Source organism: Salmo trutta, chromosome 6 (assembly GCF_901001165.1).
Source record: "Salmo trutta chromosome 6, fSalTru1.1, whole genome shotgun sequence".
NCBI classification, from domain to species: Eukaryota; Metazoa; Chordata; class Actinopteri; order Salmoniformes; family Salmonidae; genus Salmo; species Salmo trutta.
This window is the reverse complement of record NC_042962.1, coordinates 20,204,277-20,222,616: the sequence shown is the minus strand read 5'-3', so window position 1 is coordinate 20,222,616 and position 18,340 is coordinate 20,204,277. Positions and strand designations below refer to the sequence as shown.

The 18,340-nt window shown below is 42.4% G+C and overlaps 1 protein-coding gene across 11 annotated transcripts in view; it reads left to right on the top strand.

The window, feature by feature from the left end:
- The window catches only part of LOC115195626 (microtubule-associated protein 4), a 115,840-nt gene extending 106,157 nt beyond the window's left edge, over window positions 1-9,683 (top strand). For 10 of the 11 annotated variants that reach the window (XM_029755687.1, XM_029755690.1, XM_029755685.1 and 7 more), the window contains 2 exons: window positions 5,309-5,486; window positions 5,817-9,683. In XM_029755687.1, the coding sequence (XP_029611547.1) occupies window positions 5,309-5,486; window positions 5,817-5,824 (186 nt within the window). In that variant the 3' untranslated portion in view covers window positions 5,825-9,683. The remainder of the gene's footprint in view (window positions 1-5,308; window positions 5,487-5,816) is intronic. The other variant, XM_029755686.1, reaches the window with a different exon arrangement.
- The last annotated feature ends 8,657 nt before the right edge of the window (window positions 9,684-18,340 follow it).

The window sequence follows — 18,340 nt, the reverse complement described above, 5'->3', positions numbered from 1 at the left end:
ACATTATGTTTTCGAATGACATCCCCAAGAGGTAAAATATATAGTGAAAACAATAGTGGTCCTAAAACAGAACCTTGAGAACACCGAAAATTACAGTTGATTTGTCAGAGGACAAACCATTCACAGAGACAAACTGATATCTTTCCGACAGATAAGATCTAAACCAGGCCAGAACTTGTCCGTGTAGACCAATTTGGGTTTCCAATCTCTCCAAAAGAATGTGGTGATCGATGGTATCAAAAGCAGCACTAAGATCTAAGAGCACGAGGACAGATGCAGAGCCTCGGTCTGACACCATTAAAAGGTAATTTACCACCTTCACAAGTGCAGTCTCAGTGCTATGATGGGGTCTAAACCCAATCTGAAGCATTTCGTGTACATTGTTTGTCTTCAGGAAGGCAGTGAGTTGCTGCGCAACAGCTTTTTCTAACATTTCTGAGAGGAATGGAAGATTCGATAGGCTGATAGTTTTTTATATTTTCTGGGTCAAGGTTTGGCTTTTTCAAGAGAGGCTTTATTACTGCCACTTTTATTTTGTGAGTTTGGTACACATCCGGTGGATAGAGAGCCGTTTATTATGTTCAACATAGGAGGGCCAAGCACAGGAAGCAGCTCTTTCAGTAGTTTAGTTGGAATAGGGTCCAGTATGCAGCTTGAAGGTTGAGAAGCCATGATTATTTTCATCATTGTGTCAAGAGATATAGTACTAAAACACTTTAGTGTCTCCCTTGATCCTAGGTCCTGGCAGAGTTGTGCAGACTCAGGACAACGGAGCTTTGGAGGAATACGCAGATTTAAAGAGGAGTCCGTAATTTGCTTTCTAATGATCATGATCTTTTCCTTAAAGAAGTTCATGAATTTATTACTGCTGAAGTGAAAGCCATCCTCTCTTGTGGAATGCTGCTTTTTAGTTAGCTTTGCGACACTATCAAAAAGACATTTCGGATTGTTCTTATTTTCCTCAATTAAGTTTGAAAAATAGGATGATCGAGCAGCAGTGAGGGCTCTTCGATACTGCACGGTACTGTCTTTCCAAGCTAGTCGGAAGACTTCCAGTTTGGTGTGGCGCCATTTCCGTTACAATTTTCTGGAAGCTTGCTTCAGAGCTCGTGTATTTTCTGTATACCAGGAAGCTAGTTTCTTATGACAAATGTTTTTCGTTTTTAGGGGTGCAACTGCATCTAGGGTATTGCACAAAGTTAAATTGAGTTCCTCAGTTAGGTGGTTAACTGATTTTTGTCCTCTGACGTCCTTGGGTAGAAAGAGGGAGTCTGGAAGGGCATCAAGGAATCTTTGGGTTGTCTGAGAATTTATAGCACGACTTTTGATGCTCCTTGGTTGGGGTCTGAGCAGATTATTTGTTGCGATTGCAAACGTAATAAAATGGTGGTCCGATAGTCCAGGATTGTGAGGTAAAACATTAAGATCCACAGCATTTATTCCACGAGACAAAACTAGGTCCAGAGTATGACTGTGGCAGTGAGTAGGTCCAGAGACATGTTGGACAAAACCCACCGAGTCGATGATGGCTCCGAAAGCCTTTTGGAGTGGGTCTGTGGACTTTTCCATGTGAATATTAAAGTCACCAAAAATTTGAATATTATCTGTTGTGACTATAGGAACTCAGGGAACTCAGTGAGGAATGCTGTATATGGCCCTGGAGGCCTGTAAACAAGTGACTGAGTAGGCTGCATAGCTTTCATGACTAGAAGCTCAAAAGACGAAAACGCCATTGTTGTTTTTTTGTAAATTGAAATTTGCTATCGTAAATGTTAGCAACACCTCCGCCTTTGCGGGATGCACGGGGGATATGGTCACTAGTGTAACCAGGAGGTGAGGCCTCATTTAACACAGTAAATTCATCAGGCTTAAGCCATGTTTCAGTCAGGCCAATCACATCAAGATTATGATCAGTGATTAGTTCATTGACTATAACTGCCTTGGAAGTGAGGGATCTAACATTAAGTAGCCCTATTTTGAGATGTGAGGTATCACAATCTCTTTCAATAATGGCAGGAATGGAGGAAGTCTTTATTCTAGTGAGATTGCTAAGGCGAACACCGCCATTTTTAGTTTTGCCCAACCTAGTTTGAGGCACAGACACGGTCTCAATGGGGATAGCTGAGCTGACTACACTGACTGTGCTAGTGGCAGACTCCACTAAGCTGGCAGGCTGGCTAACAGCCTGCTGCCTAACAGCCTGCTGCCTGGCCTGCACCCTATTTCATTGTGGAGCTAGGGGAGTTAGAGCCCTGTCTATGTTCGTTCCCTAACCTTGTACTTTGATCCCTCTGCCTGACTGACTGTCAGCTCTGGACCCATTGAGGAGGAGTCTGAAAAGAAAGCGACCTCGTCCTCAGACTCTTCATCTCCATCTCCCATCCTGACCACCTGCCCTTTTTCTCTAGCTGGGGCCTCCCACCCAGCACCAGACAAAGGTTCCTTAGTGCCTTTGACCACACCAGCATCTCTCCTCCCACCTCCTTTCTTCACCCCCTTTTTCATTTTACACTGGACACCCTCCTCCACAACCCCCAGTCGCTTACCCTTCCCCACTATACTCTCCTCATCCACTAGCATAACCTGAATAGGCCCAGCCTCATCTACACCACCATCCATGACATGACGAGACCCAGCCTCAGCTACAGCACCATCTATAGCATGACTAGACCCAGCCTCATCTACACCACCATCCATGACATGACGAGGCCCAGCCTCAGCTACAGCACCATCTATAGCATGACTAGACCCAGCCTCATCTACACCACCATCCATGACATGACTAGACCCAGCCTCAGCTACACCACCATCCATGACATGACGAGACCCAGCCTCAGCTACACCACCATCTATAGCATGACTAGACCCAGCCTCAGCTACACCACCATCTATAGCATGACTAGACCCAGTCTCAGTTACAGCACCATCTATAGCATGACTAGACCCAGCCTCAGTTACACCACCATCTATAGCATGACTAGACCCAGCCTTAGCTACACCACCATCTATAGCATGACTAGACCCAGCTTCATCTACAGCACCATCTATAGCATGACTAGACCCAGCCTCATCTACAACACCATCTATAGCATGACTAGGCCCAGCCTCAGTTACAGCACCATCTATAGCATGACTAGACCCAGCCTCAGTTACAGCACCATCTATAGCATGACTAGACCCAGCCTCATCTACAGCACCATCTATAGCATGACTAGGCCCAGCCTCAGTTACAGCACCATCTATAGCATGACTAGACCCAGCCTCAGCTACAGCACCATCTATAGCATGACTAGGCCCAGCCTCAGTTACAGCACCATCTATAGCATGACTAGACCCAGCCTCAGCTACAGCACCATCTATAGCATGACTAGACCCAGCCTCAGCTACAGCACCATCTATAGCATGACTAGACCCAGCTACAGCACCATCTATAGCATGACTAGGCCCAGCCTCAGCTACAGCACCATCTATAGCATGACTAGACCCAGCCTCAGCTACAGCACCATCTATAGCATGACTAGACCCAGCCTCTGCTGCTTGCATCTCATGGCCCCCTGCACATTGACTTCGCTTGTACCCTCACCTTGTCTATGGCCTTTGTGTGGGCACGCAAGGCTCTTATTCCCCAAATCCCCACACTCAAAGCACCGTAGACTATTGGTGCTGGCAAACCCCGTGTAGAGCCCCTCCCCATGCCTCACTTTAAAATGTACATTTAACTGTTGCTCATTGTTATTCAGATGCATGGACACTTGCCTCCGGAACAAAACAACATGTTTAACAGGATCTGCCTGAAAACCTGCAGACAGTACAAGAAAACTGCAAGCAAACTTACCAAACCGATCTCTTTCCGGATTTGATCATCCATAATAAACGGAGGCAGATTCGCAACTACCACCCTAGTCGAAGGAGTCGAAAGAGGAGAAATCGGCATCAACACATCTCTTACAAATATTCCACTAGCAATCAGCCTACCCAGCAAATGTACGCTTTTCATGAACACAACCACAGCTTTGTTCATTCTGTGGAATGCGGAATGTATAAATTCAGCTCCTACGTGTTCGCCAACAGCGAGCAGAACCTCCTCCACCTTAACTCCAATCAGGAACACACCTGAATCCATGGCGTAATGACAGCGTCTCCGCGGTAGGCTGCGAAGCAATCGTGTACACCACACCGTTCAAACCCCAGGAAACTAAACTTCTTTGTTCACTTTGAAAAACTAAACTAACAGTTAGCCCTCCACCATAGAAAATAAACATTTTAAGAAAAGACCAAGAAAATAAGTAAGGACAGAGCCCTCCACAAGGCCTCTCAACTACAAAACACTCAGAGAGAGAGAGAGAGAAAGAAAAGCGGGGGAAAGCATAGCATTGAGTTTATCCATGTTTGTGCTCTTTCCTCACTGTGTTCATAACAACACTCAAAGAATGAAGTCCATCTTATCAGTCACATGACCAGCATCTCCATGGATGCACCCTTCATCTCCTCTGGCACTGTAAATTAATATTGATATTTCTGCATGCAATGCATACTGTACACAGTTGACAATGAACACACATACACATATTGACATGTTCTCAGTTGGTCCTCAATCACATTCTTTGGACACATACTATATGACTATTTCAGAGATGTTATAATATACCTGCACATACAGTACCTTTCAGCTTGCACAAGCAGTACACGCAACACTTGCACAATCCGTGTTAACATATTTATTTTGTTGCTCTCTATGGTTTAGGTATGCACATTTCTTTTGAATGAAAATGGTGATAAAACCCAGTGTTTAATGGTGTGGGTGATGTATAGTGTGGTGTTGAAACACACACACGTTTACCAAACCATCTAGCTTCCCCTGGATTTTGTCATTTATCCCTTCCCTTGTCGTCTTTTTGTGAAATAGAGACACCTGTTTTATGTACCCAGAGCTACCGGACACATAAGCCCCTGTCTAAAGATAACTATAATTATTATGAACAAAAATTCTGATGATTAAATATAGCTGAAGAATATATTCCACATCCAAAGCTAGCTCTCATCTAATATGTTTGAGTAAATATAGCTCTTTATTTTCCACAATATTTCATACCGTCAGACAACTGGTCCTGTTTTAGCTTCTATGATTTTCTACCATTTTTATTTCCAGCATTGAAGACATCCTCAGCGCCTACCATGTTTTGTTTGAGTACTCTTGTAGTTAATATCCCATCTGTCCTACTGTACACACACTGCAACCCCTTTTTCCATTCTATTGCAATCCCCCCCCACCACCCAATTGACACCCTGCTACTGTATGCATTTTTAGGCCGAGGGAGCCCAGGAGATGGTGGAGGAAAATGGGGCACCCTCCAGTGATGCCCCGGCCAAGGTGCCAGGGCAGGCAGGCAGCCCCGCCCAGGAGAATGGGGTGAAGGAGGGTGCCCCGTGTGGAAGCCAGGGCATCCATGACCCCCAGGGCTTTGACTCGCGCATCCCTGAGACAAGTAAGTGTGCCGTCCAACCCGAACAGTCCCCTGCCTGTCCTCTCTCCACTAGGGCTGCGTCCCACTCCTCCTCATTCTCTCAGACTCCTATCCCTTGATGTGAGCTGATATGAGGCCTCCCAAATACTGTCTGTCCCCATGATCCCCCAGTTTTCAACCCAAATATGCTTTATGATTGTCTGGTCTGGAGAGGGGCCTTATGAAGGGGCAAGTTTGGATACAAAAGAAGCAGAGATGGTCTCTTATCTAAATGACTTTGAGACTTTCATATTTATTTTGTGATTTACATGTCCCTGACCACCCCATTACCTTTGACTTCTTATTTTACAGGCTTCTAATTCTTCTTTGTGCTATCCCTCTACCCTCTTCATCTTAACCCCCTCAACATCTCCTATGTCCCCCACTCCTCTCTCTCTCCTTCTCTCCTCTTTCCCATTCTTTCTGTCCCATTTCCACACTTCCTGCTGCAGATTGAGTCTTTCAAGCTCAACTTCCGCGAGAACTCCTGCTCTCGCACGGACCACGGCACCGACATCATAACCTGGCCAGCCCCGGGAGACAGCCCCTCACACCCACAATGCAGCGTCTCTCTCTCAACGACTCCCTGACTTCTGCTGGCTACCCCCGCTGCCCCCTCCCTCCTCCCCCCCGCTGGGACAGGGGAGCAACGGCACGCTAGCAGGACTCAGGTCATGACCCTCAATCCCACATCCAAACACCTCACTCATGTATCATTCTCTTACTACGCCTAAACCTGCGCTTACCTACCTACTGCTGTCCTGTGTTCCCATTGGATGAGCTGACATTGTACATACAGTAGACCAAGCTTCAAGCAGGTTGGGATAACATTGGGAGGGGAACGGAGGCTTGCCATGTTAACTGTGACGTCTAATTCATGTTTCCTCACCTCTCCAATAGCATAACATGGCAGTTGCAGCGTACAGTAGCAAAAATCAGTCTTATCCAGTATTACAGTACGTCCTAGTGCCGTTTTAGTGAGAGTAATCTACCAGGCATCGCCAGCCCTGAACACACCTGTTTGGTTCACATAGACACCCCCCAATGGGAAACCCTCCTAGACTCCCCTGTGGGTTATGTACGCAGACTAATATGTGTGTAGAGCCCTTTTACTTGTGAACATGTAGGGCTGTGGTGTGTTCCCAATAACCATTGATTCATTTACTCACTATTCACCAACCATCGACTCACTCACTGCCTCACCTCCCTCCTCTCTCATATCCATGTACCCAGAATCCAGACCCCTCTTTTTCACTGTCCAAGGGTTAAATACATTTTTTTTTTAAAGCGCACTCACAAAATATTAGTAAACTAGTAGACTGTACTTGAACAGTAGGCTATTTAACTCTCTTTAAACGGTGTGTTTGATTGAATAGTACTGTAACAATGAGCTGTGGTGTTCTGTTTACTTTTACATTAGTTTATTTTCCTCATCAGCTTAGTTTTAAGGTTTGTTTCATTGTTTTCTTCTTTCGTTTTATTTCTCGTGTAAGCAATATGGTGGATGGTCTCTTTACCAACGGGGCTCAGAACTCCTCTTGAATACACACACATATTCTTTTCTCGAAACAAAGGCACATGGTCATGAAGATGCGACTCCGTTTAGGGCTCTGAGACTGAGGAAGCATGTCAGGGGTGTGACGAGGGAGACGGGTAAAAAGGGAGACAGCGAACACTGAGGCGTAGTGACGAAATGACGTGTCCCCTTCACTGTGTTAAGACAACAACGTGTCAGAACAGTGCTGTCTAGGAAAGCTCAAGAGAGTAATAGAATGTTAAGATGAATAATGTGAAGGAAAGTGTCTTGGAGGTTGGTGGAGCGATGTGTCTTGTACTGTACGTGCCTCCTGTCCTGCTTACCTGAAGCTGGGACGGGACTCGGGCTGGAAGCTCGAGCTGATGGACCCTTGTCCCTGGAGTGACACAGACAGACAGAATGTCATAGTTGAAAATGAATCCGCATGGTGGCACGGTAGTTTGATTAGGATTTAGAATAATCGTATTTTGTGACCAGTCCTGCTTGTTGTCCCATTTCAGCTGTTTTCTGAGGGTTCTGGTAAAGTGTTATTGACAGTTATAAGAGGACTTGCTGAAGGACTTGTTGGAACATTATTAGAGGTTCTGCTGAAGGACTTGGTTTTTGTCAGGCTGTTGGCAGTGGAACATTCAATGTGGCTTATTTTACTTGTAGCAATGTATCCAACAATTGCCTCCAATTGCCTTTTTAGTGCATGGCCAGGTAATATCATGTCCAGAGCAGAAAGCCTATGTGCATTATTACTTGCAGTGTTGTGGTTCAGTATATTTGTCCTTGGGGGCAAATAGTCAGTGTTGTATCTTCTTTTTTTTAACAGTGGGCAGGAAGAAAATTGGGGGCTGTCAATTTGATTCTAAATTCTATTGCAGTTTGGTATATTATATAATTCAGCTATAAGTTTGTAATGTTTTTTAAATGTGTCGAGCTCAAAATAAGGACAGTACACCAGGTACTCTTTTTGAGGAATGATCCCACCCCCCTAATTCACATCGAGATGTAGGCCTACTTTAATATCCTCTTAAATCAGAGATATGGAAACTTTTAAAATGACCTTAAATGCTTGAATATATTAAAGCCACCACTGTGATGGTAATGTGTATTTGATGAAAGGTATCTCTCCACACACTGATTTCCTCCCATTTTGTTCCTAGGATATCCATGAAATATTGTTTAAGAGGTTGTAATAACATTTTTAAATTAAATTAACCACAATCTATTGAGATGTGTGGAATAGGCCTAATACCCAGAGCCAATACAAGTCCATTTAAAGTCCATTTAAATGTTTTAAGAAAATGGTCAATACATTTTATTGTTATCAACAAGATGTTATTTTAAAATTGGAGAGGTTTGTAGATATTGATATTTGAGTGGTTTTGTAGGCCAGCAGTGATTGTTGTAAGAGGAACGGCTGCTGAGGTGGATCGTAGTATCGCCTCTGGTGCCACAATCCTCATCTGATGGTAAAATTTCAATATTACCCCTGATCTTGACTTACCACACTCACTGGTATGTTCTCTCAGAGATTGCACACGGTTGTATATAAATAGATATTTTACTGTTTTATACACTTTCGCCACAGGAAAGGGAAAAAAAACGATATGAAAACAACAATGATGGTAATAAGGATGTTAAGTACAGCTTTTGTGTTAATATATCTTTAACAGTTTTAATGGTAAGGGGTATCATTATTGTTATTGAGCAAGTCTGCCTTTTTTCCAAGAAAAGGGCTGCTGAAGTAAAAGAATGTTATTGAGATATAACGTTCTATAGATGCAACACTTTTGTATTTGTATTTATCTTGTGTTCCCATAGCGACATGGTGGTTGGGTCAGTGGGGAGTGTTTTGAGGGGTTACACGCATGGGAGGCATAATGAGGTCCGGTCCAGTTTGTGGATTGCTGTCTATTGAACAGTGTTTCTTTCACAAATTGTAAGAGTTTTGTTAGCTTTCACATAACCTTTGTCCATCCTCACAACCCCAGTCTTAAGAAATGAAAATACTCTTATTTACAGGTAGACCTTCAGATGGGATTTTGACATTGTAGGATAAAGTCACCTTCTTGCGTTGATTTGAAAACAAGATTCACGTAACATGGAAGGGATTGAAACTAATGTGTAGAATTGCACTGTATAGCATGCCATTGTGGTGCAGGGCTTCCTGTTAAAGCAGGAAATGGGATTAGAAGTCAAGTCATATCTGTCATTTAGGAATATTGTTGCCCTTGCCCTAAACACACGCACACACACAAACACACACACACACACACACACACACACACACACACACTCTGTCCTGGAGTGTCATGGAGACGTCCGCGCCCTAACACACCCTTATGTAAGACTAACAGTAGCTGTCAGGTTTGGCTTGTGTTACTTAGAGCTCTCCAGTAATGCTACAATGAGCTCCGTAGATCTGCTTCTACCGCTAGCGCACACCCAACGTGCAAGTGTACTCATAGAAAACACCTATTTAAGAGCATGCCGAAACAAATGGAATGTGTTCGCAGAATTTGTCATTTGCAGAATTTGTTTTTTGTTTTTCATTCATTTTGAATTTACATTTTTGGTTTGAAAGAAGTGTTTATTGTGATTAATTGTTAATTAGTGATGTGATTATTAAACATTTAAAAAAAAATGTTTAAGATATTGTGCTTGTCTTTTGATCAGTTACGTTATCCTCTCTGTCCTCTTTTAGACAAAATATAAGTCACATGGCCTATAAGCCAGGTAACTGCCAAAATAACTGAAACGCTTGAGTAAACGAGGTACACAAAGTATACTGAACAAAAATATAAACACAACATGTAAAGTGTTGGTCCCATGTTTCATGAGCTGAAATAAAATATCCCAATACTGTTCCATATGAACAAAAAGCTTATTTTTCTTGTTTTGTGCACAAATTTGTTTACATCCCTGTTAGTGAGCATTTAACACTTTGCCAAGATAATCCATTCACCTGACAGGTTTGGCATATCAAGAAGCTGATTAAACAGCATGATCATTACCCAGTTGCACCTTGTGCTGGGGACAAAATGCCACTAAAATGTGCGGTTTTGTCACACAACACAATGCCACAGATGTTTTGAGGGAGTGTGCAATTGACATGCTGACTTCATGAATGTTCACCAGAGCTGTTGCCAGAGAATTGAATGTTCATTTCTCTACAATAAGCCACCTCCAATGTCTTTTTAGAGAATTTGGCAGTATGTCCAACTGGCCTCACAACTGCAGACCATGTGTAACTACGCCAGCTCAGAACCTCCACGTCCAGCTGCTTAACCTGCGGGATCGTCTGAGACCAAGCCACCCGGGACAGTTAATTATATTTCTGTCTGTAATAAAGCCTTTTTGTGGGGAAAACTCATTCTGATTGGCTAGGCCTGGCTCCCCAGTGGGTGGGCCTATGCCCTGCCAGGCCAACCCATGGCTGTGCCCCTGCCCAGTGATGTGAAATCCATAGATTAAAGCATTATTTATTTATTTCAATTAACTGATTTCCTTATACTGTATGAACTGTAACTCAGTAAAATCGTTGAAATTGTTGCATTTTGCGTTTACATTTTTGTTCAGTATATATTGAAAGCAGGTGCTTCCACACAGGTGTGGTTCATGAACAGTTGCGATTTTAGCATGTAAATCTTGGTGGGGCAAACTCAACCAATTTTTTTAGATGCATGCCAGCAAAGCCACTACATAACATTTTATTATTTTATTAGACTTACAGTGCATTCAGAAAGTATTCAGACCCCTTGACTTTTTCCACATTTTGTTACAGTACAGCCTTAATCTAAAAGGTATTTAAAAAAAAAAAATTCCCTCATCAATCTACACACTGCTTTTGCAACAGCTAATGGGGATCCTAATAAAATACCAAATACCCCATAATGACAAAGCGAAAACAGGTTTCTAGAATAAAAAAGACTCGAAATTGAGCTCAGATGCATCCTGTTTCCATTGATCATCCTTGAGATGTTTTTACAACTTCATTTACCACTAGTGGTAAAATTAATTGATTGGACATGATTTGGAAAACCACACACCTGTCTATATAAGGTCCCACAGTTGACAGTGCATGTCAGAGCAAAAACCAATCCATAAGGTCGAAGGAATTGTCCGTAATTTTGGAACTAACCAGACTCACTTGAGCTGGCGGCCCGAACAAACTGGGCAATAGGGGGAGAAGGGCCTTGGTCAGGAGGGTGACCAAGAACCCGATGGTCACTCTGACAGAGCTCTAGAGTTCCTCTGTGGAGATGGGAGAACCTTCCAGAAGGACAACCATCTCTGCAGCACTCCACCAATCAGGCCTTTATGGTAGAGTGGCAAGACGGAAGCCATTCCTCAGTAAAAGGCACATGACAGCCCGCTTGGAGTTTGCCAAAAGGCACCTAAAGGACTCTTAGACCATCAGAAACAATATTCTCTGGTCTGATGAAACCAAGATTGAACTCTTTGGCCTGAATGCCAAGCGTCACGTCTGGAGGAAACCTGGCACCATCCCTACGGTGAAGCATGGTGGTGGCAGCATCATGCTTTGGGGATGTTTTTCAGTGGCAGGGACTGGGAGACTAATCAGGATCAAGGGAAAGATGAACGAAGCAAAGTACAGAGAGATCCTTGATGAAAACCTGCTCCAGAGCACTGAGGACTTCAGACTGGGGTGAAGGTTCACCTTCCAACAGGACAATGACCCTAAGCACACAGCCAAGACAATGCAGGTGTGGCTTCAGGACAAGTCTCTGAATGTCTTTGAGTGGCCCAGCAAGGGCCCAGACTTGAACCTGATCGAACATCTCTGGAGAGACCTGAAAATAGCTGTGCAGCGACGCTCCCAATCCAACCTGACAGAGCTTGAGAGGATCTGCATAGAAGAATGGGAGAAACTCCGCAAATACAGGTGTACCAAGCTTGTAGTGTCATACCCAAGAAGACTCGAGGATGTAATCACTGCCAAAGGTGCTTCAACAAAGTACTGAGTAAAGGGTCTAAATACTTATGTACAGTACCAGTCAAAGGTTTGGACACACCTACTCATTCAACGTTTTTGTTTTTTTTAATGATTTTCTACATTATGGAATAATAGTGAAGACATCAAAACTATGAAATAACACATATGGAATCATGTAGTAAACTAAAAAGTGTTTCTTCATAGTATCCACTCTTTGCCTTGACAGCTTTACACAGCTTCAACCAGCTCCATAAGGTAGTCACCTGGAATGCATTTCAATTAACAGGTGTGCCTTGTTCAAAGTTAATTTTCTTAATGAATTTGAGCCAATCAGTTGTGTTGTGACAAGGAAGAGGTGGTATACAGACAATAGCTCTATTTGGTAAAAGACCCAAGTCCATATTATGGCAAGAACAGCTCAAATAAGCAAAGAGAAACGACAGTCCATCATTACTTTAAGACATGAAGGTCAGTCAATCTGGAAAATGTCAAGAACTTTGAAAGTTTCTTCAAGTGCAGTCGCAAAAACCATCAAGCGCTATGATGAAACGCTCTCATGAGGACCGCCACAGGAAAAGAAGACCCAGAGTTACTTCTGCTGCAGAGGATAAGTTCATTAGATTTACAGTACCAGCCTCAGAAATTGCAGCCCAAATAAATGCTTCATAGAGTTCAAGTAACAGACACATCTCAACATCAACTTTTCAGAGGAGACTGCGTGAATCAGGCTTTCATGGTCGAATTGCTGCAAAAAAAACACAACTAAAGGACACCAATAAGAAGAAGAGATTTGCTTGGGTCAAGAAACAAGAGCAATGGGCATTAGATCGGTGGAAATCTGTCCTTTGGTCTGATGAGTCCAAATTTGACCAACCGCCGTGTCTTTGTGAGACGCAAAGTAGGTGAACGGGTGATCTCTGCATGTGTGGTTCCCACCGTGAAGCATGGAGGAGGTGTGATGGTGTGGGTGTGCTTTGCTGTTGACTCTATCTGTGATTTATTTAGAATTCAAGCCACGCTTAACCAGCATGGCTACCAAAGCATTCTGCAGAGATACGCCATCCCATCTGGTTTGCGCTTAGTGGGTCTATCATTTGCATTTCAACAGGACAATGACCCAAAACACACCTCCAGGCTGTGTAAGGGCTATTTGACCAAGAAGGAGAGTGATGGTGCGGCATCAGATGTCTTGGCCTCCACAATCACCCGACCTCAACCCAATTGAGATGTAAGGGTCGACGTTTTTACGTCTTCACTATTATTCTACAATGTAGAAAATAGTAGAAAATAAAGAAAAACCCTTGAATGAGTAGGTGTGTCCAAACTTTTGACTGGTACTGTAAATGTGATATTTATTTATTTTTTATTTTTTATAAATTAGCAAACATATCTAAAAAACAGTTTTTGCTTTGTCATCTTGGGGTATTGTGTGTATGTTGATAAGGAAAAAAACAATTTAATGAATTATAGAATAAGGCCATAAGGTCGCAAAATGTGGAAAGGTCAAGGGGTCTGAATACTTTCCGATTGCACTGTATGTCAAATTTCAAATCAAATGTATTTATAAAGCTCTTCTTACATCAGCTGATATCTCAAAGTGCTGTACAGAAACCCAGCCTAAAACCCCAAACAGCAAGCAATGCAGGTGTAGAAGCTCGGTGGCTAGGAAAAACTCCCTAGAAAGGCCAAAACCTAGGAAGAAACCTAGAGAGGAACCAAGCTATGAGGGGTGGCCAGTCCTCTTCTGGCTGTGCCGGGTGGAGATTATAACAGCACATGGCCAAGATGTGGTCTTAAAAGGAAGGAAAATACAATCATGAGGATCCACTTTTATAGACAATATACCACCGCACAGACAGGACATTGCTCAAACAAAACAACACGTGCAATGTAAACTGGAATTACATGAGTTATATTACTGAACTTTTTGTTGGCAAAAAATATTTGAATGGGAAGACTGTCACTGGCAAACATGGTTACAGACCCAACAACATTATATAGTATCCCCTCCTCGGGAAGAAAAGCACATTAGCTCATAATAAAACACAAAGCAAAACAATGAAATCATTCCAAAATTGCCAAAAATGATGAATAAGATACTAATGAGATAGACCTATATAACAATTGAGATGTACAAACTATGGCATAAGGGAACCGTGAGCGGATGAGGCAAACCTTGATTTAGATTAAGACAATGAGCGAGCAGTCGATAACTATTTGTTCAGCACTTTTGAAATTTACAGCGACAGAATTCAGAACATGGGCCGTTCTTACAGTATTCTCCCTGTACACCAAGTCAGAACCATATGATAAATAACGGGGGCATATAAGCAGACAATGAAAGCTCTTACAATATTCGATAATGCCATTTCTCTAAAACAGGTTATAGGTTACATGTGCACCACCAAAAACATTAAGGTACATTCTGAGGGGGAGAGGGACCACCTTTTTAGTGTGAGACACATAGGCTACTAACAGGTACACAATATACACTTAGTATTACTTTCTTAGCTACTGTATACATATCTTCCTGGAATATTACATAATTTATGCAGCAGACATATTTTTGGGACTCACCGTTGTTGTGCTGTGCTCACTTGAACATGGTGTGGCGGTCCTTCTTGTGGGCAAACTTTGTCATCAAATCGTGGCATCAAAGTCTGGCACTCTCTGGATTTATGGTGCTTTCAAAACAACTGGGAACTCGGAAAAAAACAAGGTCGAATCATGACGTCAGTGATCTTCAGACACAATGGCTTCAAGTGATTCCTCTCATCAACACGAATTCGACAATGGAGCATCTATTAGCTACATGGTGACATTCAACTATACATGTTTCTTTTGTTATATATATTTTTATTCAAGTTTTACAAAATGTTCATCAATGTAAGTACAAAGATTTGACCATATCCCAACTGCCCTCCCTCCACACAACACATCCACCAAACTTGCTTGGACTGGATAGCATTATATTGATGACTGTACCTATTATGTAATGACTACTGGGAATACCTACTGGGAAACCTTGAAGCATCTCATCAGAGGGGAGCCCTGCAAGCCATTGAAGCATGATATAAATGGTTGCCATTTTCTAACAAATGTATCATTGGAACCCCTAAGAGAATACCTAATTTTCTCAAGCTTTGGGAAGAACATTACATCGTTGAGCCATTGAGAAATAGAGTGGGGCTGAGCAGACTTCCACTGGAAAATAATTCTATGCCGAGCTGATAAGGATGTAAAAGCAACAATATCGGCATGTTTTGGGTCCAAGGAGAACAAGTCTTCTGGAATACCAAAAACAGCTATCAGGGGACATGGCTGCAGGTTAATTTCAAGCACCTCATAATAGTTTTGTAGTTTAGAGCATTGAATGAACATGTGACAAAGGTCACATGGTGAGACATGACATCTATCACACTCATCATTTACATATATTTCAGAGAATCTGGATTTGGAAAAATGCACTCTATGTAAAACCTTAAATTGTATTAGACCATGACGAATCGCCTCATCCCACCACTACAGTGTAAATTCAACACCCATTTCTCATTCCCAAGCAGATTTAGTTTTGTTGGTGGAGTGTTTGTCCAATGACATAATACACAGATAGATCTGAGAAATGACTGCTTTCTGTCGAGGTAATAGAGTCAATATGCCATCCCAGGGTTGGCAAGGGGGTGGAGAAGGGTAGCCAGAAAATTGGGAGGAGACACAATGCCTAATCTGAAGGTAACGGAAAAAGTGAGATGGAGGCAAATAGTATTTAGAGGCCAGGTTGGGAAAACTAGAAAAAATTCAATTTACATGTCTTGGAAAGACTTAATACCTTTCCTTGTCCAGTAAGAGAAAACATTATCTATTAGGGAAGCAGGGAATAAGTGATTCTTATCAATAGGACCTATAGTAGTTGCAGAGGAGAAAATGCTGTCAAAACTGGTACCAAATCTTAAGTGTGGAAAGCACTACAGGATTGCCAGTATAGCGAGATTGGGACGCTGGGAGAGAAGGGCAGAGTAAAGCAAGAAGAGATGCAGAAATACAAGAATGTGCCTCTAGGTGGCACCATAGGGTATCTGGAGCATGTCACCAGAATGGCAATTTCTGAAAGTTTGCTGCCCAGTAATAGTATAAAAAGTTGGGTATTGCAAGTCCTCCACTAAACTTGCATCTCTGAAGTAAAAATCTACTGACTCTGGGTACCTTTCCCCCCAAGATAAATGTGGTAACAACCTGATTGATTGACTTTTAAAAAAACATTGGTAAAAACAATGGGATAGATTGAAATATACTGCTCAAAATAAATAATAAAAATAAATAATAAAAATAAAGGGAACACTTAAACAACACATCCTAGATCTGAATGAAATAAATAATCGTATTAAATACTTTTTTCTTTACATAGTTGAATGTGCTGACAACAAAATCACACAAAAATAATCAATGGAAATCCAATTTATCAACCCATGGAGGTCTGGATTTGGAGTCACACTCACCAGTCCCTCCTGCAGCAAAGCACCTCCCACAACATGATGCAGCTACCCCCGTGCTTCACGGTTGGGATGGTGTTCTACAGCTTGCAAGCCTCCCCCTTTTTCCTCCAAACATAACGATGGTCATTATGGCCAAACAGTTATATTTTTGTTTCATCAGACCAGAGGACATTTCTCCAAAAAGTACGATCTTTGTCCCCCTGTGCAGTTGCAAACCATAGTCTGGCTTTTTTATGGGGGTTTTGGAGCAGTGGCTTCTTCCTTGTTGAGCGGCTTTTCAGATTATGTTGATATAGGACTCGTTTTACTGTTGATATTGGTACCTGTTTCCTCCAGCATCTTCACAAGGTCCTTTGCTGTTGTTCTGGGATTGATTTGCACTTTTTGAACCAAAGTACGTTCATCTCTAGGAGACAGAACATGTCTCCTTCCTGAGCAGTATGACGGCTACGTGGTCCCATTGTGTTTATACTTTCGTACTATTGTTTGTACAGATGAACGTGGTACATTCAGGCATTTGGAAATTGCTCCCAAGGATGAACCAGACTTGTGGAGGTCTACAAAATGTTTTCTTAGGTCTTGGCTGATTTATTTTATTTTCCCATGATGACAAGCAAAGAGGCACTGAGTTTGAAGGTAGGCCTTAAAATACATCCACAGGTACACCTCCAATTGACTCAAATGATGTCAATTAGCCTATAAGAAGCTTCTAAAGCCATGACATAATTTTCTGTAATTTTCCAAGCTGTTTAAAGGCATAGTCAACTTAGTGTATGTAAACTTCTGACCCACTGGAATTGTGTTACAGTGTATTATAAGTGAAATAATCTGTCTGTAAACAATTATTGGAAAAATTACTTGTGTCATGCACAAAGTAGATGTCCTAACCAACTTGCTAAAACTATAGTTTGTTCACAAGAAATTTGTGGAGTGGTTGAAAAATGAGATAATGGCTCCAACCTAAGTGTACAGTGAGGGAAAAAAGTATTTGATCCCCTGCTGATTTTGTACGTTTGCCCACTGACAAAGAAATGATCAGTCTATAATTTTAATGGTAGGTTAATTTGAACAGTGAGAGACAGAATAACAACAAAAAAATCCAGAAAAACGCATGTAAAAAATGTTATAAAATGATTTGCATTTTAATGAGGGAAATAAGTATTTGACCCCCTCTCAATCAGAAAGATTTCTGGCTCCCAGGTGTCTTTTATACAGGTAACAAACTGAGATTAGGAGCACACTCTTAAAGGGAGTACTCCTAATCTCAGTTTGTTACCTGTATAAAAGACACCTGTCCACAGAAGCAATCAATCAATCAGATTCCAAACTCTCCACCATGGCCAAGACCAACGAGCTCTCCAAGGATGTCAGGGACAAGATTGTAGACCTACACAAGGCATCGCCAAGCAGCTTGGTGAGAAGGTGACAACAGTTGGTGCAATTATTCGCAAATGGAAGAAACACAAAAGAACTGTCAATCTCCCTCGGCCTGGGGCTCCATGCAAGATCTCACCTCGTGGAGGTAGCAGTAGCGTAAAAGAGGGGTTGGCGGGTGGTGGGTGGCGAGGCACAATGCAGATAGTCCGGGTAGCCAATGTGCAGGGGCACCAGTTAGTCGGGCTAATTGAGGTAGTATGTACATGAATGTACAGTTAAAGTGACTATAAATATATAATAAACAGAGATTAGCAGCAGCGTAAAAGAGGGGTTGGGGGAGGGGCAGGGCAATGCAAATAGTCCGGGTAGCCATTTGATTACTTGTTCAGGAGTCTAATGGCTTGGGGGTAAAAACTGTAGAGAAGCCTTTTGGTCCTAGACTTGGCGATCCGGTACCGCTTGCCAGACGGTAGTGGAGAGA